The sequence below is a fragment of the Chaetodon auriga genome, chromosome 19 (assembly GCF_051107435.1).
Source record: "Chaetodon auriga isolate fChaAug3 chromosome 19, fChaAug3.hap1, whole genome shotgun sequence".
Lineage (NCBI taxonomy): Eukaryota > Metazoa > Chordata > Actinopteri > Chaetodontiformes > Chaetodontidae > Chaetodon > Chaetodon auriga.
In genome coordinates this window covers 12,352,050-12,376,158 of record NC_135092.1, presented here as the reverse complement: position 1 = coordinate 12,376,158, position 24,109 = coordinate 12,352,050, and the positions used below count along the sequence as shown (strand labels likewise).

At 40.3% G+C, this 24,109-nt stretch overlaps 1 protein-coding gene across 1 annotated transcript; it reads left to right on the top strand.

The window, feature by feature from the left end:
* The first annotated feature begins 18,371 nt into the window (after positions 1 to 18,371).
* On the top strand, positions 18,372 to 23,826 carry mpx (myeloid-specific peroxidase). The gene is made up of 16 exons (XM_076757242.1): positions 18,372 to 18,417; positions 18,551 to 18,616; positions 18,714 to 18,801; positions 18,979 to 19,154; positions 19,361 to 19,493; positions 19,705 to 19,831; positions 19,923 to 20,129; positions 20,221 to 20,584; positions 21,017 to 21,177; positions 21,287 to 21,545; positions 21,630 to 21,800; positions 21,910 to 22,147; positions 22,442 to 22,659; positions 22,809 to 22,846; positions 23,064 to 23,156; positions 23,729 to 23,826. The coding sequence occupies exons 2-16, from the start codon at positions 18,553 to 18,555 to the stop codon at positions 23,735 to 23,737; spliced, it is 2,346 nt and encodes a 781-aa protein (XP_076613357.1). The 5' UTR covers positions 18,372 to 18,417; positions 18,551 to 18,552; the 3' UTR covers positions 23,738 to 23,826.
* Positions 23,827 to 24,109: the final 283 nt, after the last annotated feature.

Sequence of the window (24,109 nt, the reverse complement as noted above, 5' to 3'; positions counted from 1 at the left end):
AAGAATGTCAAAATTAAAACGTTAATGAAAGTAAAAATTGCATAACCAGAAGTCAGAAGAAGGCCTCAGTAGAAAGGTCATAAAAACGATTACATCCTCAGAAAAACATTAGAGTGCCAGTAATTCCTGTTTTTGCTTTCAGTGTGTGTTCTAGAGATTAGCAATAGATTAACAGCATTGACATACCCACACACACACTCCTTTGCATGGACAGTAAGTTTTTTCTGTCTGACAAAGTACGCAGAATAATTGCTAAGTTTGTGTTTTTCAGCATTGCTTTTATTGAAAAATCACACATTTTGACAAGCTAAGTTTTGTCCAGCGTAGACTAGATATACAATGCAAAATCCCAAAATGCAGCAAAAAAACATTGCAGTTTCTCAAACGTCAAAACGATTTTCTGCTTTTCTCTGTTTTATATCATTGTGCTGTACATTGACTGTCCTTGAGTCTCTGACTGTTGGTCAGACTAAAGCAGCTTTTTGAAGACATCACTGTGAGCCCTGGTGAATTATGAGGGACAATTTTAATATTTTTCTGTGCAAAACAATCAATTAGAAAAATATTTGAGATATTATGTGATTAGTTGTCAAGCCTGAACACATCACTGAACAAGAGGCAGCTGTGCTAACTCACCTACAAAAGTAGCCTCCCGCAGTCAACACAAGCGGATACCAAGGCATATGACTGAAGGCCCAGCTCCCTTCAAGATGAAGTCCAGTATCTGCTTACCATACTTCTCAATGAGGATGGTACACTGAGGTCTGACGGAGACGGGCATAATATGACAAACCTTCTCCATGAAATGAAGCACAATTTCCTGCAGAAAAACAGGATATAAAATTGAGATGAACATGAGCTTGCATATCTCCCCCACAGTCATCAGTGCTGTCTGTGTGCAGGACAAAAGTATACTGTGTTTGTTCATGTATATGTGCGCTTCTTCACTGCATCAGTGTGACACACCTCAGTCTGAGTCTCAGGAAGTAGCTGAATCAACACCTTCATCATAGTTTTGCAGAGTATGCATGTGAATGGCCCCTTAGGTAACTGCTGTGGAAGTGAAGCACAAACAGATCAAACTCGGATGTTTCAACAATAATGTTTCAAACAATATTGTTCTTTTCATGTTTCCCTCCAAGTTCTGTTTAACTGACATTTTCAGCTACAGAGCCATTGCTGAGTATGTTTGAATGTGGGTCAATGGAGCCGTTGCTCTGCACCTACAGACAGAGAGATGAGACATAAGAATTAGAAAAACACAGAAAGCAAAGACGACAGAAGTCACTGTTATACTGGGAGACATTCCCCCTGCCTTACCATGGCAGCAAAAACCATGTTGAGGGCCAGTGGAAGCATCTCCTGCACCTCTCTGTTGCACATTTTGGAAACAGTGGGTGATGCCGTCGGGTTGTCACACTGCTCTTCATCCATAAATTGATCCTGGAAGTAAGGGGTGTATTAGCATCCGAGGCACCATCATTGTTCTGTTCTTTGTATGTATACGTGCTTTTGTTTGTCTGGTTATTTTTGTTGTATTTATGTCATGTCTGGACTTTTTAATTGCTTTGAGTGTATCCACATGTGTGTGAAGAATATTTAGTCAACTTTTGTACTCACCTGGAGGTCTGGATTGGAAAACATGTCAGCAAAGAGTTCAAATATTTCAGCGCAGTTTTGGCAGTGGTGGTAAGGAGGTCGCTGGTGCCAGGGCCTTTCTGTGTGAAGTCTGCATGTTCTTCCGATGCATGGGTGGATTCTCTCCGGCAATCCTGCTTTGGGCAAGATAAGATGGTCCCCTGGGTCTGGTTCCTGGGTTGTCTTCTATACGTGGGTATAGAAGATGAATGAATGAATGAATGAATGAATGAATGAATGAATGAATGAATGAATGAGTTTTGGCAGACGGCTCCATTCTGAGAATCCTATGAAGTCACTTACAAATAACATTTGCCACATTCTCAGTTGTTGCATCATGAGATACATTTGTCAAAGATATTTTTCGGTTAGTTCTGTTGTGTCAAATCTGTTTATTGTTCATTCAAAGTGTAGTCCTTGAGGCTGAACTCTAATTTGTGGCTGCATCAGTGTTTCTGATCTTGTGCAAAATTCACTTGCACATCTTTAACAAAACTGCTGGAGTGGACCTGATTTAAAACCTGTCAGGGATTCTGAGGAGATCTCTGATTGTGCTATAATTCATTCTTTCTTGTAGTTTGCTGATTCAAATCATGTCTCAATAAGTTCTATTTGGTTACTATAAATGACACACATCACATTGTAAACCTGCACATCACTATTGTCAATCAATTATGATTTCTTTCATATTCTTGTTTTCAGTAGAAAAACCCAGTTTTGTTGAAAAAAAACAAACATGTCTTACATTTTCCAGAACATCCGGATCCATTGTCAATTCGATTTCAACAGCAGAAGTCAGAGCTGAAGAGGAAAATGTTACAATTAGTCATCAAAATAATACTCACCAGTATTGGAAAAAAAACTGAGTACATTTATACTCAACTGATGTACAATTTCAAGATACTTAATGTTTATTTGAGCATTTCTGCTACTTTGTTCTTGTGCTGCACTACATTTCAGAGGCAAATATTGTACTTTTTACTCCACTACATTAATTTGATAAGTTACTAAAATGTAAATTAGTTATCATGTAATATTATGGATAAGATAAGATGATCCCCTGGGTGAAATTCACAAGCTATACAGCTGTAAGTATACTTTGATGCTATTACTTTTGTGCGTTTGTAAAGTTTTGAACACAAGACTTTCACTTGTGACAGATTATTTCTACACTGTGTTAATGTTACTTTTACTGAAGTCAAAGATCTGAGGTCTTCTTCCACCACTGATGCTCACTGTAATACTGTTATCTTCATCCTCACACAGCAAAGTGAGTAAAATGTGCAGCCTTACCGCAGCCAAAGAGGACAAAAGAGAGAAGCAATGCAAACTTGAGCGAGGCCATCATGTGTTGTTTTCAGGCTGTTAGTTCAATGCCTTCCTTTCCTTCCACAGATGTGTGCAGTGAACAGTGGCTGCAGCTTATATTGGAGAGGGTCCACCTGCCACCTACAGTCCCCACCAGCCAGAATTTGAGGGGGAAAAAAAAAAAAAAAACAGGCCAGTATGTTACCGTAAATCATGTGTTTACATGGCTTTCATCCAATTTAGATAAGTTTCCCAACCAGTTTCTCATGTCAAAGTACAAATACTTCACATTATTTGTTTCACGTGCATGCAGATATAGTTGTTGAACTTCATCTTATCCCACAGTTTCTTTCATTCTAGTTGGGAATACTCACACATATTGTGTCATAAGTCCACATTAAGGACTTAAGTTCCCTGTAAGAGTCCATTGTTTTGTACAATATTATCCACTCCAGACAAAAGACTCCACAGTTTGTTTTGGTGTCACACAGCTACACAATCATTCTCCATGTAGTAATTACTTCCTCTATACCAACACCAAAGATAATTGATATTTCACAACGCTGTGATCACTGACTAACTCACCTACAAAAGTCGCCCCCCACAATCAACACAAGCGGATGAGAGCGCATACGGCCGCCGGTGCGGCTCCGTGCCGTCCAATATCTCCTTACCATACCTGTCAATGAGGTCTTATCTTCAATGAAGGAGGGCAGAATTTCACAGACCTTCTCCAAAGCATCAATCACAGCTTGCTGCAGAAAAGCAGGATGTAAAATTGAGATAAACACAAGCTTGCATATCTTCCATACAGTCGTCAGTGCTGTCTGTGTGCAAGAAAATGACATATTGAGCTTGTTTATGTGCAAGTGTGCTCCTTTACTTTCACTGAGTGAGTGTATTCATCAAATCAATGAGTGGATGTGCCAGAATTTTCTTCAGCTTAATGCAGATAAGACAGAAGTGATTGTATTTGGCCCCAAAAATGAAAGGTCAAAGATCAGTGCTCACCTCAATTCCATGTCACTGACAACAACAGATAAAGCCAGAAATCTTGGTGAATTTTAACAGCCAGTTAAAGCTCATTACCAAATCAGCCTACTACCACCTGAAAAATATAACCAGAATTAAGGGATGTCTGTCCAAAGAAGACATGGAAAAACTGGTTCATGCATTTATTTTCAGTAGGTTGGACTATTGCAATGGAGTCTTTACTGGCCTAAACAAAAAATCAATTAGGCAACTACAGCTGATTCAAAATGCTGCTGCACGAGTCCTTACAAACACCAGAAAAATGGACCATATTACACCAGTCCTCAGATCACTGCATTGGCTTCCTGTGAATCAAAGAATAGACTTCAAAATCTTACTGTTGGTCTACAAAGCATTAAATGGTCTAGGGCCGAAATATATTGTAGATTTATTAACTCCATATGAACTATCCAGACCTCTCAGGTCATCAGGGACAGGTCTATTGTGTGTTCCCAGAATGAGAACCAAACCAAGTGAAGCAGCTTTCAGTTATTATGCTCCTCACCTGTGGAACACTCTCCCTGCACACCTGAGGTCTGCACCAACCGTCAGCTCATTTAAATCAGGGTTGAAAACATTATTATTTGCTACAGCTTTTACTTAAAGTAATCATTTTAAATGCTAAATTATTGTCTTAAGTGCTAAATTATTGTCTTTTACTGGCTTCTGTTTTTAATGTTCCTTTAATTGTATTTTATTTTTATTTTTCTATTCTCTTCTAATCTCTTTCTTTCTTTCTTTCTTTCTTTCTTTGAAATGTATGATTTTAATGTATTTTTATCCTTCTGTAAAGCACTTTGAATTGCCTGGTGTATGAATTGTGCTATACAAATAAATTTGCCTTGCCTTGCCTTTACTGCATGAGTGTGACACACCTCATGGAAGTCAAATGGAAGCATGGAAGTAGCATGTCCCCACCAACCAGAATTTGAGGGGAAAAAAAAAAAACCTCAGGCCAGAATGTTACCGTCAACCATTTGTTTACATGGCTTTCAACCAATTTAGGTAAGTTTCCCAACCAGTTTCTCATGTCAAAGTACAAATGCTTTACAAAACCTCAGGCCAGTATGTTACAGTAAGCCATTTCTTTGGGTTTCAAGTGTTTTATTTAATCCAAAAAGCCATCTGCCATCATCATCTTCAACTCATCCTACAGTTTGTTGTTTCTGTTTCCTGTCTTATCCAGGCCACACAGCATCCACAAGTTAGACTTACAACACAAGAGTTTGACCTCAACTTTTATCATAAAACCTTTCTTTTTAACCCTCCTGTCAATCTTAATCTGATCTTCATATGTTCATCATAGTTTGCCTCTAGTTCGACCTTGGCTTCGTTATATATTTATCATCTCCACTGACATGGAAAACAACAAATTGAAGTGTTACACTGGCGAAAAGGCACAAGTTTACAAAAATAATTGCTTTTTACATGTCGGGCAGGAAGTCTGAGGGGAAAATCCAATAACTGTCAAAGCATGTTTCCTTTCTAATTTTAAGGAATCCCAATTGTCACAGTTTTAATTTTATTCTTGATTGAGGCCCTTGGCTGTGTTAGGAGTTCTGCCCAAAGACCGAAGCCATCATTCAACTCAGACAGATTCCTCTGCTTTCAACTGTGTTTGAAGTCGACTGACAAAATAACAGTCATACGGTCGTATTCTTTAATGCTCCCAGCAACCACTGCTGCATCTTTAGTGTCAACTGAAAATGACACTGAGGATGAATATTTGGTAATAATAGTCTGATGTTGACTCAACTCTTAGTCATGTTGGAGGATGTGTAAACTCACCCTTGCACCCTTTAACCAAGCTGCTTGGATGTTTAATTAACCTTGTGTCCATCACCCAGTAGTCTGAACATTGAAGTCTGGCTTAATTAAACAATGAGATCGCTGCTGGTCTTTCTAATATGCTGATAGAAATGTGCCAAGATAGCAAACATGGCGCCAAGGCCAACTGGTTTGCCAGATGTATGTTCTGTGTGTTTATATCCAACATAGAGGTGACAAATCACCTGTTCTGAATGACAGATGCTGGTGCCATCATCATCCATTGGTTGAGCTGAAAGAAAAAAAAATCATGGCAGTTTTCAAATCTGGATTCATGAAATGCTTTCTAAGTGTTATAAAAGGACACACTGGTTGTGACACGAGTGGAAACATCACTTGCTGTCTGCATTTTGCCACTTCTGCAAAATAACCACAGAGAACTTATCGCCAGTTTTAATATTGATTGAACCATTTTGGACATAATTTTAGACTGATAGGTCTCACTGTGTGTGTAAATGTTGTTTTTAAGCAGGTCCACTGCCCACACATTGAACCCAAGGGTTTGTGTATTCCCGCTTATCTTTTTTTTCATATGTACACAAATGACAACACACAGAATACTGAGTTGATTTAACTTTGACAGGGAGCATCAGGATGAATGGCCTGTAGTGGAGAGTTTTGTGTCATGATTTGACAAGAATACCCACAGTTAAATATATCACAGAAACCATGTTTATGTTTATTAAGTAAAGCTTTAGTCAAGGATGATATGTAGCTGATGTATAATCAAGTATAGATAATACAAATAAAGTTGGCTTTAAACTAAATGGGGATGCTGTTCCAAAGGAAAATCGTTTTAATAACTGATTTGTAAAGAGAAAACAGGTTTGGCCATCTTGTTAAGATTCTCAGGTCAAGTCCTGCTCAGAGACTTTTATAACTTACAGGTCCAAACCCAGAGACATGCTACTTCCATGCTTCCATTTGACTTCCATGAGGTGTGTCACACTCATGCAGTAAAGGAGCACACTTGCACATGAACAAACTCAATATGTCATTTTCTTTCACACGGACAGCACTGACGACTGTATGGAAGATATGCAAGCTTGTGTTTATCTCAATTTTACATCCTGCTTTTCTGCAGCAAGCTGTGATTGATGCTTTGGAGAAGGTCTGTGAAATTCTGCCCTCCTTCATTGAAGATAAGACCTCATTGACAGGTATGGTAAGGAGATATTCCCAACTAGAATGAAAGAAACTGTGGGATAAGATGAAGTTCAACAACTATATCTGCATGCACATGAAACAAATAATGTGAAGTATTTGTACTTTGACATGAGAAACTGGTTGGGAAACTTATCTAAATTGGATGAAAGCCATGTAAACACATGATTTACGGTAACATACTGGCCTGTTTTTTTTGTTTGTTTTTTTCCCCCTCAAATTCTGGCTGGTGGGGACTGTAGGTGGTAGGTGGACCCTCTCCAATATAAGCTGCAGCCACTGTTCACTGCACACATCTGTGGAAGGAAAGGAAGGCATTGAACTAACAGCCTGAAAACAACACATGATGGCCTCGCTCAAGTTTGCATTGCTTCTCTCTTTTGGCCTCTTTGGCTGCGGTAAGGCTGCACATTTTACTCACTTTGCTGTGTGAGGATGAAGATAACAGTATTACAGTGAGCATCAGTGGTGGAAGAAGACCTCAGATCTTTGACTTCAGTAAAAGTAACATTAACTGTTGTGGCCTCTGCCATTTTCTATGGTGTAGTCTGCTGGGGGAGCAGCATCACTATAGTTGACAGGAAGAGGCTGGACAAACTTATCAAGAAGGCCAGCTCTGTCCTGGGATGCCCTCTGGAACTGGTGGAGGAGGTGGGGGGGAGGAGGATGACAGCCAAGCTGTCCTCCATGACAGACAATGACTCCCACCCCCTCCAAAACACACTCACTGCACTGAGGAGCTCCATCAGTGACAGGATGCTACATCCAAAGTGTGTGAAAGAGCGGTATCGCAGGTCATTCCTCCCTGCAGCTGTCAGATTGTACAATAAAAACAACCCCAAGTAATCAGTGCAATAGTCTGGACAATAAGCTGTGCAATAATACATGTACATAACAATCTGTAAATACGATCTGCAATTTCTTACAATTTTTTATTTTTACAATTTCTTCTTTTTATTTTTATTTAAATCCTCACTCTTTTGTATATACTGTTTTGTTTCTAATCTGCATTGCACTTCTTATATTAATCTTTACTAATCTTTACTGATGCTGCTGTATTCTGAAATTTCCCCTCGCGGGACAAATAAAGGAATATTGATTGAGTGATTGATTAACACAGTGTAGAAATAATCTGTCACAAGTGAAAGTCTTGTGTTCAAAACTTTACAAACGCACAAAAGTAATAGCATCAAAGTATACTTACAGCTGTATAGCTTGTGAATTTCACCCAGGGGATCATCTTATCTTATCCATAATATTACATGATAACTAATTTACATTTTAGTAACTTATCAAATTAATGTAGTGGAGTAAAAAGTACAATATTTGCCTCTGAAATGTAGTGCAGCACAAGAACAAAGTAGCAGAAATGCTCAAATAAACTTTAAGTATCTTGAAATTGTACATCAGTTGAGTATAAATGTACTCAGTTTTTTTTCCAATACTGGTGAGTATTATTTTGATGACTAATTGTAACATTTTCCTCTTCAGCTCTCACTTCTGCTGTTGAAATCGAATTGACAATGGATCCGGATGTTCTGGAAAATGTAAGACATGTTTTTTTTTTTTCAACAAAACTGGGTTTTTCTACTGAAAACAAGAATATGAAAGAAATCATAATTGATTGACAATAGTGATGTGCAGGTTTACAATGTGATGTGTGTCATTTATAGTAACCAAATAGAACTTATTGAGACATGATTTGAATCAGCAAACTACAAGAAAGAATGAATTATAGCACAATCAGAGATCTCCTCAGAATCCCTGACAGGTTTTAAATCAGGTCCACTCCAGCAGTTTTGTTAAAGATGTGCAAGTGAATTTTGCACAAGGTCAGAAACACTGATGCAGCCACAAATTAGAGTTCAGCCTCAAGGACTACACTTTGAATGAACAATGAACAGATTTGACACAACAGAAATAACCGAAAAATATCTTTGACAAATGTATCTCATGATGCAACAACTGAGAATGTGGCAAATGTTATTTGTAAGTGACTTCATAGGATTTTCAGAATGGAGCCGTCTGCCAAAACTCATTCATTCATTCATTCATTCATTCATTCATTCATTCATCTTCTATACCCACGTATAGAAGACAACCCAGGAACCAGACCCAGGGGACCATCTTATCTTACCCAAAGCAGGATTGCCGGAGAGAATCCACCCATGCATCGGAAGAACATGCAGACTTCACACAGAAAGGCCCTGGCACCAGCGACCTCCTTACCACCACTGCCAAAACTGCGCTGAAATATTTGAACTCTTTGCTGACATGTTTTCCAATCCAGACCTCCAGGTGAGTACAAAAGTTGACTAAATATTCTTCACACACATGTGGATACACTCAAAGCAATTAAAAAGTCCAGACATGACATAAATACAACAAAAATAACCAGACAAACAAAAGCACGTATACATACAAAGAACAGAACAATGATGGTGCCTCGGATGCTAATACACCCCTTACTTCCAGGATCAATTTTTGGATGAAGAGCAGTGTGACAACCCGACAGCATCACCCACTGTTTCCAAAATGTGCAACAGAGAGGTGCAGGAGATGCTTCCACTGGCCCTCAACATGGTTTTTGCTTCCATGGTAAGGCAGGGGGAATGTCTCCCAGTATAACAGTGACTTCTGTCGTCTTTGCTTTCTGTGTTTTTCTAATTCTTATGTCTCATCTCTCTGTCTGTAGGTGCAGAGGAACGACTCCATTGACCCACATTCAAACATACTCAGCAATGGCTCTGTAGCTGAAAATGTCAGTTAAACAGAACTTGGAGGGAAACATGAAAAGAACAATATTGTTTGAAACATTATTGTTGAAACATCCGAGTTTGATCTGTTTGTGCTTCACTTCCACAGCGGTTACCTAAGGGGCCATTCACATGCATGTTCTGCAAAACTGTGATGACCACGTTGATTAGCCTACTTCCTGCGCGCACTGAGGTGTGTCACACTCATGTAGTGAAGAAGCGCACATATACATGAACAAACACAATATACTTTTGTCCTGCACACAGACTGCACTGATGACTGTGGGGGAGATATGCAAGCTCATGTTCATCTCAATTTTATATCCTGTTTTTCTGCAGGAAGCTGTGGTTCATGTCATGGAGAAGGTTTGTCATATTATGCCCGTCTTCGTCAGACATAAGTGTACCATCCTCATTGAGAAGTATGGTAAGGAGATACTGGACTTCATCTTGAAGGGAGCTGGGCCTTCAGCCATATGCCTTGGTATCCGCTTGTGTTGAGTGCAGGAGGCTACTTTTGTAGGTGAGTTAGCACAGCTGCCTCTTGTTCAGTGATGTGTTCAGGCTTGACAACTAATCACATAATATCTCAAATATTTTTCTGCCTAATTGATTGTTTTGCACAGAAAAATATTAAAATTGTCCCTCATAATTCACCAGGGCTCACAGTGATGTCTTCAAAAAGCTGCTTTAGTCTGACCAACAGTCAGAGACTCAAGGACAGTCAATGTACAGCACAATGATATAAAACAGAGAAAAGCAGAAAATCGTTTTGACGTTTGAGAAACTGCAATGTTTGACGTTTTTGCTTGAAAAATGACTTCAGTTATCAGTTGTGAAATCATTTTCTGTCTATCAATGTATTGATTCATCGATTAATCGCCACTACATATGTGAAATCAACAAGATAAGACGGACTACATATGTACTATATAATGTTTCATTCAGTCGTCTATTCAGGCAGGAGTTTTATGACAATTTTTGGCTAATTTAACGCAAAATGAAACATACAACTCTGCAAAAAATATCTCCTGACTCTTCTTTTCAGGGTGGGGCTAAACATGAGTCAACCTCGGTGCTGTCATTGATGACCCTGATCTTTCAACACAAAACTACAAATATTCCTCTACCTGCTTAAAAATGTGGCAGTGTGCCTTGTAAATCTCTCACAAATTGGTACTGATTTGATATTTTGCTGCATTTTGGGATTTTGCATTGTATATCTAGTCTACGCTGGACAAAACTTAGCTTGTCAAAATGTGTGATTTTTCAATAAAAGCAATGCTGAAAAACACAAACTTACCAATTATTCTGTGTACTTTGTCAGACTTCAGTCAGTTCAATCAGTCTGTGAACTTCTCATCAGGTGTAAGATTGGAGGTGAAATCCTTCACAGAAAAAACTTACTGTCTGTGCAAAGGAGTGTGTGTGTGGGTATGTCAATGCTGTTAATCTATTGCTAATCTCTAGAACACACACTGAAAGCAAATACAGGAATTACTGGCACTCTAATGTTTTTCTGAGGATGTAATCGTTTTTATGACCTTTCTACTGAGGCCTTTTTCTGACTTCTGGTTATGCAATTTTTACTTTCATTAACATTTTAATTTTGACATTCTTTCATTATCTATTATCTCTGTTTATACAACAAATCACTTTAACTGCTGTGCCAGCTAATGACATTAAAAAACTCATTAAATTCTGAATATTACCTTAGTATGGGATCACTTAAATTTGCTTTTTGCAGCTGACAGAAAATATACTGCAGTTGTCAGCATGCTCACGAAGACAATGTTAACATGCTGATGCTAAGCAGGTGGACCCTCTCCAATATAAGCTGCACCCACTGTTCACCGCACACATCTGTGGAAGGAAAGGAAGGCATTGAACTAACAGCCTGAAAACAACACATGATGGCCTCGCTCAAGTTTGCATTGTTTCTCTTTTGTCCTCTTTGGCTGTGGTAAGGCTGCACATTTTACTCACTTTGCTGTGTGAGGATGAAGATAACAGTATTACAGTGAGCATCAGTGGTGGAAGAAGACCTCAGATCTTTGACTTCAGTAAAAGTAACATTAACACAGTGTAGAAATAATCTGTCACAAGTGAAAGTCTTAAAAGCAATAGCATAACAGTACACTTACAGAACAAGAAGTAAAAGTACCCCTGCAGAATGGCCCATTTCAGAAGAGTGTGAAGTACATTAAGAATGAAGAATTATGAAACTGTACTTCAGTACATCAGTTGAGTATAAATGTACTTAGTTTCTTGCCAATAGTGGTGAGTATTATTTTAATGACTAATCGCAACATTTTCCTCTTCAGCTCTGACTTCTGCTGAAATCAAATTGAAAATGGATCAGGGGTTTTTGTGATGATTGTGATGTGCAGGTTTACAATGTGATGTGTGTCATTTATAGTAACCAAATAGAACTTATTGAAACATGATTTGAATCAGCAAACTACAAGAAAGAATGAATTATAGCACAATCAGAGATCTCCTCAGAATCCCTGACAGGTTTTAAATCAGGTCCACTCCAGCAGTTTTGTTAAAGATGTGCAAGTGAATTTTGCACAAGGTCAGAAACACTGATGCAGCCACAAATTAGAGTTCAGCCTCAAGGACTACACTTTGAATGAACAATAAACAGATTTGACACAACAGAAATAACCGAAAAATATCTTTGACAAATGTATCTCATGATGCAACAACTGAGAATGTGGCAAATGTTATTTGTAAGTGATCGAATCGGTCTGAGGTGCTGATTTAGTTTCATTATGTGACTTCATAGGATACTCAGAATGGAGCCATCTGCCAAAACTGCACCGAAATATTTGAACTCTTTGCTGCCATGTTTTCCAATCCAGACCTCCAGGTGCGTACAAAAGTTAAGCTAAATATTCCTGAGGATTACTATTTATTCACTGATGTGATTTTGACTGTCTATGTCCATATTCACAGGTCAAATATGAAATACCACCGTGCTTACAGAGGTTTCATAAAAACAACTTAATTCACTGTAAAGTCTTTATGATGAAGCACATTCTTTACATTCAGAGATGCAAACACGTGGAATTAGTCTTGCAAACAACACACACAGGGACATATACATTCACACACGCGTGGATACACTCCACCACATTGACCTCTTCAGTATTTTGGTGAAAACTTCAGTCTGGGTTGAGACTGGATAGTGAGCCAGAGTATAATCAAGTCTTTGGTTAAAAGAAGTATGTAGAATTTTATTTACGTACGTTATCACTGTGAAGAGCTCCAGAAGGCAACGTGTAAAGGTGCAACAAGAAAAGGTGTCTGACAAAACAGCTGTTACACACATTCATTTCTCATGCTTTACACACCCCTTTCTTCCAGGATAAGGTCATGAGTGAAAAGCAGTGTGACAACCCGACAGCATCACCCACTGTTTCCAAAATGTGCAACAGAGAGGTGAAGGAGATGCTTCCACTGGCCTTCAATGTGATTTTTGCTTCCATGGTAAGGCAGGGGGAATGTCTCCCAGTATAACAGTGACTTCTGTCGTCTTTGCTTTCTGTGTTTTTCTAATTCTCATGTCTCATCTCTCCGTCTGTAGGTGCAGAGCAACGTCGAGTTGTGGAATATCCTCACATTTGGGGAAACTGGATTATTTTACATTTTTGTTTAAAGAATGACTTCAGTTATCAGTTAAATAGATCAATTGATTCATTGATTAATCAGTACAACATATGTGAAATCAACAAGATGAGACGGACCATATATGGACCATGTAATGTTTCATTAAGGCAGGAGTTTTATGGCAATTTTAAGACAAAATGAAACACATCACTGTGTAACATGTCTCCTGACTTTTCAGGGTGGGACTAAACATCTGAGCCAACCTTGGTGCCCTGATGACTCAGATCTTTCAACACCAAACTACAAATATTCCTCTCCCTTGCAATTGGTATTAATTTGATATTTTTGCTGCATGTTATGATTTAGCATTGTATATCTAGTCTACGTTAATCAGAACCCGACAAAATGTTCTAATCAACAAGATGGTCTGATCTTCAAATAAAAGGAATGTTGAAAACCACAATCTTAGCAATTATCCTGTGTACTTGGTCAGATTCTTAAGATCCCTAATGAAAGACGCACTTGGCCAAATCAAAGTGAAATAAAATTTATTGATTGAATATTAGCTGTGATTAACACCAACAGATGATAATCAATTTTCTACTAGCTGTAATATCAGCAGTGTCAAACAGACTTGGGTTCATCATTCTTTCAGTGTGTGGATATCTGATGTGTAAAATTTAGTGTCAATATTACCTGAAGCAAACCGCAGGTATGGAAGTTCCTGAGGTGACAAACCACAACAACCACAGCTCGTTCAGTGACGTCACTGACGTACGGCTCGTATGACTCATAGAGAGTGTCGTCAGGAAAAGAATTCGTGAAAGGGAAGAGAGGCTTTTTTTTAGCAAAATTTATATCTGAAGCTCTTCATATAACCTGGTCTGGAGCAGGTTAGGTGTGCAGCTGAAGTAAGCGCGGTGATCGAGGTTGAAAGAGAGCGACCTTCGTGACATGGAAAACTCTGCCTTTATTCCCGTTCATCTCGTTTTGTAGCACAACCCTTTGTTCTCTCCATCTTCGGGATTACCAGCCAACCAACCTGCCTCACTAGTTTCCCAAGCCCACCAGCCAGCTCACACACCTGGGGTACTCTCTACCAAGCTAACTGGAAAAGATAGAGTCTGACCTCCAATGTCACGCACAGTGTTATCACGTCCACATGACATGACGTCATGATACACTTTATCTGTATCAGAAGTAGACCATGGTTCTCCTTGTATTTCCCAATAAGTAACTGTGCTTACGTATGTTGAATCCTTGCCTAATTACCATTTATCTTGATCTAAATGATTTCCCAAACATCACTCTCGGCTTATCTTTATGACCAGTAGTTCATGGGAACTCACGTGTGTCATTGTGGTAATTCATAACTCAGCCATTTGTTTACTCTGCAAACACGTAACTTGAGGTGAGAAACAAGTTTAAACAATGTGTTGCTGCTTTGATGTTGGTTATTTGAGCACTTTTACAACATAGAATTGGACTTCCTGTTGAGCATATAGTTAGGAAAGTAACATACTTTAAAGGGAAGTAAAAACATACGTGAGAGGTGTTGACGGACACTAACAATAGAAAGTTTTAGACTTGTGTTCATGTGCTGTTGAGGCATCCAAGTACCTGGCGTCAATAGTTGTGTGGGAATAATAATGGGCGGGATTCCGTGACAGCATCTTTGTTCTTCTCTCAGTTTCCTTGTTGGCGCTCCTTCTTTGTAATAGTTTAGCTTGTGAAATCCCTCTGGCATTCTGCACATCGCTGCTTCCTCCTGCCTCAAAATTTGCGACAGAATGTGCAAGTTAGGTCCACGTGACTTACAAACGTAATTCCCCTCCACCGAGGAGATGCCGAGGCCTTTTTGTCTGTGCTGTTTTAGGCTGAACAGTTACCACAAAAGTGCAAACAAACATAAAAAATTACAGCTGGAAAGAAATTTCTTCTGTATCTAGATCATCTTGTGCTGCACGTGTTTGTCCAAATAAGTAATAATACCTATTATAATTAATAATGAATTAGAATCCTGCAATTCGACCAAACTTTTGTCTGTCTGTGATCTTTGAACAGATGTTGGAAAACAGATCTCCAGATGCTGAAAGGAACAGAGTTGACCCCGATCAAAATTATTAGCAAGCAAAGTTCAGCTTCAGTTGTAAAACCTGGTTGAGGTTAGTGGGGCATTGATATACTGTCAGGTGGAGGCCACAAGTAATAAAGAATTTCTCCTAATACCAGGCAGGTGTATGAAGACTTTAGTGATAATAGTCCTTATTTTTAAAAATAAAATCACCAGTAGAAATAGCCACACCCAAACAAAACCTTTTCAGACTGTATTATGTGCAAAGCCAGTTTATCCATTATCCATTAGATGCTTGTTGAATTAATATCTTAATTAAACATGAGTACATATAGTGAATTGCAAACACTACAGGAAATATGATAAATAAATCAAAATTTCACATTTAATGATAAAGCCTGATAAGTGAGACATCTGGGAGGAGGGTCTGGGGGAAGTTTAGGTTGAGATATGTTCTTTTTTTTAGTCTAACTTACAAGTTAATAGAAGAATGTGCAATTTAATTAATGAAGCATTTTACAGTGTGTGCTGTACATACAGTATGTCTCCATATAAGGCTTGTCTTTGTGTGAGAAAAGGAAATACACTTAAAAAAAAAAAAAAGACATGATTTTATGTTCCTCAAACTAACTTTGAGTTTACTGGGACACTGTGAAACTAAACCCAGCCGCTGGCCTTACACTCAGCAAAAAACCGAACGAACAAAGAATTGCCAATTCCATCACCGTGTATGTGTACATGTGTTTTTATAGTGAAACTGAAAGAAACGGGCTGATTCTTTGTGCCAGTCGATGCTCATATGTGCCAACCTTTTGCCGCCGCCCTGGCGAGACGAACTCAGACGAGATGTCTGTGAAAGAGAAAGCTGCATTGTTCTCTGCCCTTTTTGCTGTCAAGTCTCTGTAATTTCTTTTATCCACAGATGTTTGCTGCAGAACTGATGCTCTTCAGTGCTCTCTCATATTTGCATGTTAATTAATTATGTTCATAAAGGCCTCACTTTGGTGCATGGATGAGCACATAAGCTCCTGCGCCTTTCTAGATTTTTACATGCATTCATAAAACAGGGTTCAATTAAAGTGACTGAGAACAGTTTAATCAGTAATAGGATAAGATTTCCTGCAAGTTGGAGACTCCTTTTAGCGTAACCATTCTGACGCCTTGATTTTATTGACTCCGGTACCAAGCGCACCACTTCCGTGTTATGTTCATTGTACAGGTGAAGTCTATTGTGCAGCTTTGTGTACTGAGTTATTGTAGTTATAAATGCCATAACTGACTCATGCAGTGTCCAAAACACCTCCGCTTCCTGGGCCATGGGGAATTACACTATTCAACAACAGAACTGGGAGTCATTGTTAACAAAACTTGGTGTTTTTCAATTGGAATCTATTACTAAGTGTAAAACTTGTGTTCTTATGACTGTGCAGAATAATTGCTTGGTTGTAGAAGCAGAGTTTCCCAACAGCACGCTCCTGTCAAATACAACTGACAGCACTGGAGAAATATGATTTCTTGCTAAATCCTGTGGTTGACTAAGAATGTTTCAGCCATTGCTCTTAATTTCTTCTTTTTTCTTTTTTTTCTTTTTTTTTTTACCTCTTTGAAAGGGGGAACTGGACATGATTAGTGCAACTCTCCTGTGGATGTGGCAAACACATGATTTGCTGACAGAAAGGTGAGGGCCCCACGCGTTGTTAACAAGCAGACAAACTGACCTCACATTGAAGCTGATGAGCAAAAAGTGCATGAAAACTATTTATTCATTTCAAATTTTCTTCATGATGTGCAGGAACTTTGACGAAATTTACTTCTTTGGTACCGTGCTTCAAGATGATTGTCCCTGTTTGTAAGCAAGCACATAATTTTATTTTAATATTAATGCAAGTGTGAAATGTGCAACCTATGTCAGGCTTTTTTCACAGGCTAATGGACTTCTCTCGTACCTTTCTTTGTTTTGTTATCAGTGACAATTTTGCATGAGAACTATGAAAAAGCTATTGTGCGTGCAGGAGCCACAGGGCTCCTCACCAAAACAGACACGTACAGGTTCAAGGTAAACTCGTGTTTGGCCACATATCTGTCTTTCTTTTTCCTCATTGCACAACCATGTCTCACAAATACAACCTATTACTTATTTACCTACATTGCTCTGTGGCTAACACCTTTAGTAAATACAGCACTGGTGTGAACTCCTAACCTCATTCAGCCTTACTTTTGTGAGGTGTGGAGTTCTTCCTCTTTTCAGGGACTTTCTCAAGTTAACCAGTTTCTGTGTGGTAACACTGAAGGCCATCAGCCACAATATGGCAACATCAGTAAACAATTGAAAAAAAGGAAAACTGCCCAAAAATTTTTTTGAAGAATAAGATGCTCAAAAACTTTGAAAATTCTGGGCTAAAAAACAATTTTTCCAGTGAGAAAAGTCTCGATCTATTTATGTCAAATAATACAATGAAAAGGGACAGTGACTCAAATTTACTCAAAAATAAGGCTTAAAAAATGTCAAAAAGTCGACAAAATGACTTCTATTTCTTAAATGCACTGATATCAAAGTTATCATAATGAATAGGAAAATTGATTATTCAAATAGCTTCATAGTAAATGATAAAAAAAAAAAAGCCAACTGTGAATAGTAATAATGCCAGGATGATATAGTGACTGTGCCATGATGACTACTATCATTATCACCACTGTCACACCCTTTGTGCTGTTGATTACGTATTTATTATATAGTTTTTCAGCAAAAAAAATCAATCCTGTCAATCCCTGACCAGAAGCCATAACTGATAAGAAGAAAGGATTTCCCTCAGCACAGAGAGACAAGGAAGAAGGAACTGCTCTTTGCTGCTTTACTGTAGTTTCACCTGGACGGCCCCCAGGGGGGGGGCGAGGCCTCGGTGCCTCAGTCAATATAAAGAAGGCGACGATGCTTGACTCAACACCACTAACTCTGATCTCCAAGAGCATCTGGAACCTTCACAGCTATCTTCATAGACACAGGTATTTCTTCTTTTTTTGGAGATTCTTAGATATTTTTTCTGTAACATGAAGCTTGAGCAATAGTTTTAGTGCTTGCCTTTTGACAAACTAAATGAATTTAGCTTTTGAACTGACTTTTGTTTGCTTGTTTTAGAGATGCTTCTCTCTGTCCTTCTTGCACTGGGTGTCTGCCTGATGCCCGCTCACTCCAAACCAGCAGGTACAGGCTACACCTTTCACATTGCGGACACGTTTCTAATTCCCTTTTATACCTGAATTTTTAATGAGCAATTTGATGAGTGTGGTGATTTTTGCAGGAGAAGATGTTAGCAGTACTCTCCTTCAAAGCTGTTTTGAGGAGGCAAAGAAACTTGTGGATGATGCCTACTTATACTCCAGAGAAGAGTGAGTTCATCTTGTGGGTTATTTCACAAGATAATTGATTATCTTTCAAATTAATTCAGCATAAATGCTTACTGAAGTGCTATCTCTTTGGTTTGCAAGCCATTCATTGCAATAACTTTGTAATCTCCAAAAAAGGCCACAGTTTTCACACAACTGTAACTCTGTTTTCTCCTCCAGGAGTCTGAGACGAGTCCGCAGGGACGTGGTAAGTCCCCACGATGCTCTTCGTCTAATGAAGCAGCCTCGTGGTGACACACGCTCAGCTGTGAGATCTGCTGACTACATGGCACAAACCCTCCGTCTGCTGCATGAGAGGATGCATCATGTGCACAAACGCTCACTCAACGCAACAGGTCAGACATGCAGCAGACGAAAAAAGACAACACACACAGTGCTCACATTGTTTTTGTGACAACTCTTCCTGGTCTTGGTTGAATGTCAGAGGTTTACTGTTTCATAACGTCGGCTGCATGGAGCACTTCAAAGCTGCAATTAAGGACAACACCTCCAAAATTGACACACTGTGAATCCATGAATTGTGTCTTTAAACATTTTTCAGACTTGCTTTCTGAAGAGGACCTGAAAAAGCTTGCAGAAATAACTGGATGTGCGGCTCGAGTCAGTCTTCCACAATGCCGCACCACACCAAACGTGAACGTGTATCGCACCATCACCAGCGTCTGCAACAACCTGTAAGAGAAGCATTCAATTGCAGTGTTTCTTTCAAAAAAAGCAGTCTGTGTTGAATTAAGGGAAACAGGGCCTGTGAGTGCTTACGTTCAGAGCATACTATTGTGAAATAGACCTAAACACCTTGGGCCATACGCCGCAGAAGATGTGTACACTTCCCTGGGATTTCTCAAGCAGCATTTCCAAACATGGACGTCTCCTGTTTGATTTTAGAAATAACCCTCGCCTCGGATCCGCCAACACCCCCTTCACCCGCTGGCTGCCTGCTGAATACGACGATGGCATCTCTCAACCAAAAGGCTTCAGAAACCGAACATTCAACAACTTCTTGCTCCCGCTGGTAGGACTTTGAAATCCCAGACACTCGCTTCTATGAGTAAACATCACTGCTTATTAAAAATGAAAACTGCTTAATTCTCCTCCACTCTCAGGTGCGACAGGTGTCCAACAACATCTTAAACACGACGGATGCAGGAGTGGTGAACGATGGACTCTACACTCACATGGTGACCTTATTTGGGCAGTGGAATGACCACGATCTCACCTTCACGCCGTTCTCCCCCAGCATCCGCTCCTTCAGCAACGGGGTGAACTGTGACGAGAGCTGTGAGCGAACTGAGCCGTGCATCCCCATCCCGGTCAGTGTCCAAACTCTAACCCAAACATTGAGATGTTGTTTTCAACGAAAGATTGTCTGATAACCTTCGCTCTCTCGTTTCCTACAATCAGATTCCTCCCGGCGACCCCCGCTTGCCGTCCGGCCCAGAGAGCTGCATCCCTGCGTTCAGATCAGCCCCTGTTTGCGGAACAGGATACTCAGCCTACAATTTCGGCGGAGAGCCCAACAAGAGGGAGCAGATCAATGCCCTGACGGCCTTCCTGGATCTCAGCCAGGTGTACGGCTCAGAGGACAAACTTGCCCTGTATCTTCGCAACCTTGAAAATAATGACGGCTTGCTGCGTGTGAATACAGAGTTCAGAGACAACGGGCGCGAGCTGCTGCCCTTCCACCCTCTCCAAGTGAACATGTGTGCCACTCGCAAAAGAGTCACCAACGACACGAATGCCAAGGAGGTGCCCTGTTTCATTGCAGGTAAGTCATCTTGAAAATTCATTGTAACTGATAGCTTTAGAAATGGATCATTAATAATTTGTTAATGCTTTAGATCAGCAATAAGCCATTCGAGGTGTAATAAGAATTTTGTGTTGCCAGGTTGTGAAGAACTGTTGTACAATTAACTAACTTGGCAACACTTTAGTTAAAAACCCCTATTTATCATTTCTAAGCACAGGAACGCTATGCTATAATGTATTTGTCAACAACTATAACTCCTATTGTACTCTTACACTTCTTATAATAAATTCTTAAAAAAATATATTCTTAATAACATCTTATTGCTGATCCATGAAGAATAGAAAAGAATAATAGACAGAGAGGCCAAATGTATGAATCTGAAGAGGAAATGGACAAACCCTCAAGCATTTGTCCGTATGTGACTTTGATGTCTACGTTTCTGTCTGGTAGGTGATGTCCGGGTGGATGAGAACATCGCTCTGACATCCATTCACACACTGTTTATGCGTGAGCATAACCGGCTGGCTCGCGAGCTGAAGAGACTAAACCCACAGTGGGACAGTGAGACCCTCTACCAAGAGGCTCGCAAGATCATGGGAGCTTACACGCAGGTAGCGAAACCTGAGAGTCAGCCAGCGTTCACGCCTCTGTCTTTACATCTGAAGCATGTGTCCTACACTCCAGTCTTTTACTTAAAGTAAGTCTCTCTGTGTCTCTCAGGTGTTTGTGTTCAGGGACTATCTGCCACACATTGTGGGCAGCGACGCGATGCGCAGACAGCTCGGCCGTTACCCCGGCTACAATCCCAACGTTGACCCCAGCGTCTCCAACGTCTTTGCGACAGCAGCTTACCGCTTCGCCCACTTGGCCATCCAGCCAAACTTAGCCCGTTTAGATGCAAACTACAGGGAGCACCGTCAGTTCCCAAGTGTCTCCTTGTACAGGGCCTTCTTCACCCCCTGGAGAATCATCTTTGAGGGTGAGCTGCACGGAGAGAAGTGTGATAACTTATCGGTCACTCTGCCTTAAACTGTCACCCTAATTTTTTATTTTACCTCCCCAGACGGCATTGATCCTCTGCTCCGTGGTTTGATCGGCCGTCCCGCTAAACTGAACACTCAGGATCACATGATGGTGGATGCTCTGAGGGAGAGGTTGTTCCAGTTTGTGCAGCACCTGGCTTTGGACCTGGGCTCTCTCAACATGCAGAGGGGACGTGACCACGGCTTACCTGGTACATCCCTCACTCTCATTTTAAGCCTTTTCAATTTCTCCTCGAACGTTTCATCTCTTTCTTAATTGTCCTCATCCACTTTTTGCTTGATTGTTGTTTGCTCCTCTAGGCTACAACGCCTGGCGTAGGTTCTGTGGCCTGTCTCAGCCCAGGAACCAGGCAGAACTCGCTCGGGTCCTGAACAACAACGACCTCGCCCGCAGGATGCTGCAGCTCTACGGCACGCCCGACAACATCGATGTCTGGATGGGAGGCGTGGCTGAGCCGTTTGTCCGTGGCGGCCGTGTGGGGCCTCTGTTCTCTTGTCTCATTGCATCTCAGTTCCAGAGGACACGCCAGGGCGACAGGTCAGTAATGTCTGTGTATAAAGGAGGCGTGCAGTCTGTGTTGCTTTTAGCTCGTTCATGTCAGTTGTTTGAATCCATGGGGGCTGCAGAGTTGAGGATGTTGTAATACCACATATGACCACTTGGGGGTGCAAAAGTCATATATTCTATTTTACACGTTATGGATTTAAAAACATGATCTTGTTTTGATTACATAAACTGATGCATTAAGTTTTAGCTTTTGGCCACATTTACGATAACACAGTCACAAAAATAAAGTCTCTTTTCACGCTCTCCTTTGTTTGAAACAATCAGGCTGTGGTACGAGAATCCGGGCGTCTTCACCCCGAGTCAGAGAGCCACTCTGTCCACTGCCAGCCTGGCCAGGATCATCTGTGACAACACCGGTATCAGGTCTGTCCCCACTGACGTCTTCAGCGTCCTCTCAAACAGGAATCGCCTCGTCAACTGCTCCAACATCCGACGGCTGAACCTGTCGGCCTGGAGGCAGAGACCCTGCAGAGGATACTTAGGTGAAATACCACTGGCCCACACTTTTTGACTTTGGGAGGGGGAGCAAGACTCTCAGCATTTTTCAGTCTAAGTTTAACCTGGTGTGTTTATTTCTTCTCTAATCACTTGAATGGAAATCGTTCTTCATATGTGGTGTTTGATCTTGCAGGCCCGGGTCATAGCTGTTTTCAAGTCAGTGGAAGAGAGGTCGGTTTTAAGTACTAACAAGTGCAACTTACTAAAAAAAGTGCAGATTCAAATCCTTTACCTGTTGTTCTTTTTGGCATCTTAGTGAAGGGGATTCTTACTCCCAAAGAAATCAGTCTTGTTTTACTAATACAAGCACATTTTGAAAAATTCCTTACGTTATTAGGCTAAATAAGTCTAACTTCTACATCTTCTTCATTTTCTGAATGTGTATCAGCTGGACCCGCTGGACCCCCTGGACCCCCTGGACCCCGAGGACCCCGAGGACCAAGTGGACCCCCAGGACCAAGTGGACCCCCAGGACAACGAGGTAGTGTATTCAGTTTTTGTATATGGTGTCTGTGCAGCCTTTTGTAAACTGTGCACAGTGTTGAATGTCTTCCAAAGAGCTTAAAAATGTTAAAGAAAAAAATAAAAATAAAATATATATATATACATATATAAAACGCTTATTGACACTGTAATAAGTCACAGAAATTTTACAAAGAATATTATTTTATATATAATAATATCGTATGTAATGTTTTATTCTGAATGCATTATTTAAAAGGGAAACAAAGCACTTGAAGCACATATTATAGGAATATTATTACTGATGCCTTAATAGAAGAGACATAAAAGAACTAGTAACTATCTAGTGGAGTGAAAGGTGCAATATTTCCATTTAAATGTAGCAGAGTAGAAGTATAAACTAGTAGAAAAAGGAAATACTAATGTGAAGTACAAGTATCACAAAAGTGTGCTTGAGTATAGCAATTCAGTGAAGGAGCTAAGTTCCTCTCCATCTCTGGATAATTCATAATGAATGATGATTACAAGCCTACAATATGCTGTGTGTTTTTACAGTGTTTTGAAGTAATCTGTACTTTTGCTTCTCTGCAGGTCTACTAGGACCCTCTGGCCCGAGAGGCCCTCCTGGCCCGAGAGGACCTCCTGGACCGCCAGCACTCAACATCAATGCGTCGCAGCCACAATCTGCCTTCTCTGTCCGCCTGGGCAAGTACAAACCATCCCCAGAGACAATCATTCACTTCCATCAGGTGATCTACAATGAACAGAACCATTACAGCACTAAGACGGGCCTGTTTACGTGCGTCACCCCTGGTGTCTATCAGTTCAGCTTCCTCTGCACGTCCTACAGCAGTGCAGGAAGTGTGGACCTTTGGTGTAACAAAAAGCTGGTGCTGCGCAGTTTCAAGGTCTACCTGGGAGGTCGCCACTTGTCATCAGGGGACATGGTGCTCCGGCTGCAGACAGGGGACA

Bases quoted from the DNA above. Each gene is read 5' to 3' on its own strand.
- mpx (XM_076757242.1), top strand. From the start codon at position 18,553: ATGCTTCTCTCTGTCCTTCTTGCACTGGGTGTCTGCCTGATGCCCGCT. The intron at 19,832-19,922 runs GTAGGACTTTGA...CTCCACTCTCAG, and splicing joins ACAACTTCTTGCTCCCGCTG to GTGCGACAGGTGTCCAACAA. The intron at 20,585-21,016 runs GTAAGTCATCTT...TCTGTCTGGTAG, and splicing joins GGTGCCCTGTTTCATTGCAG to GTGATGTCCGGGTGGATGAG.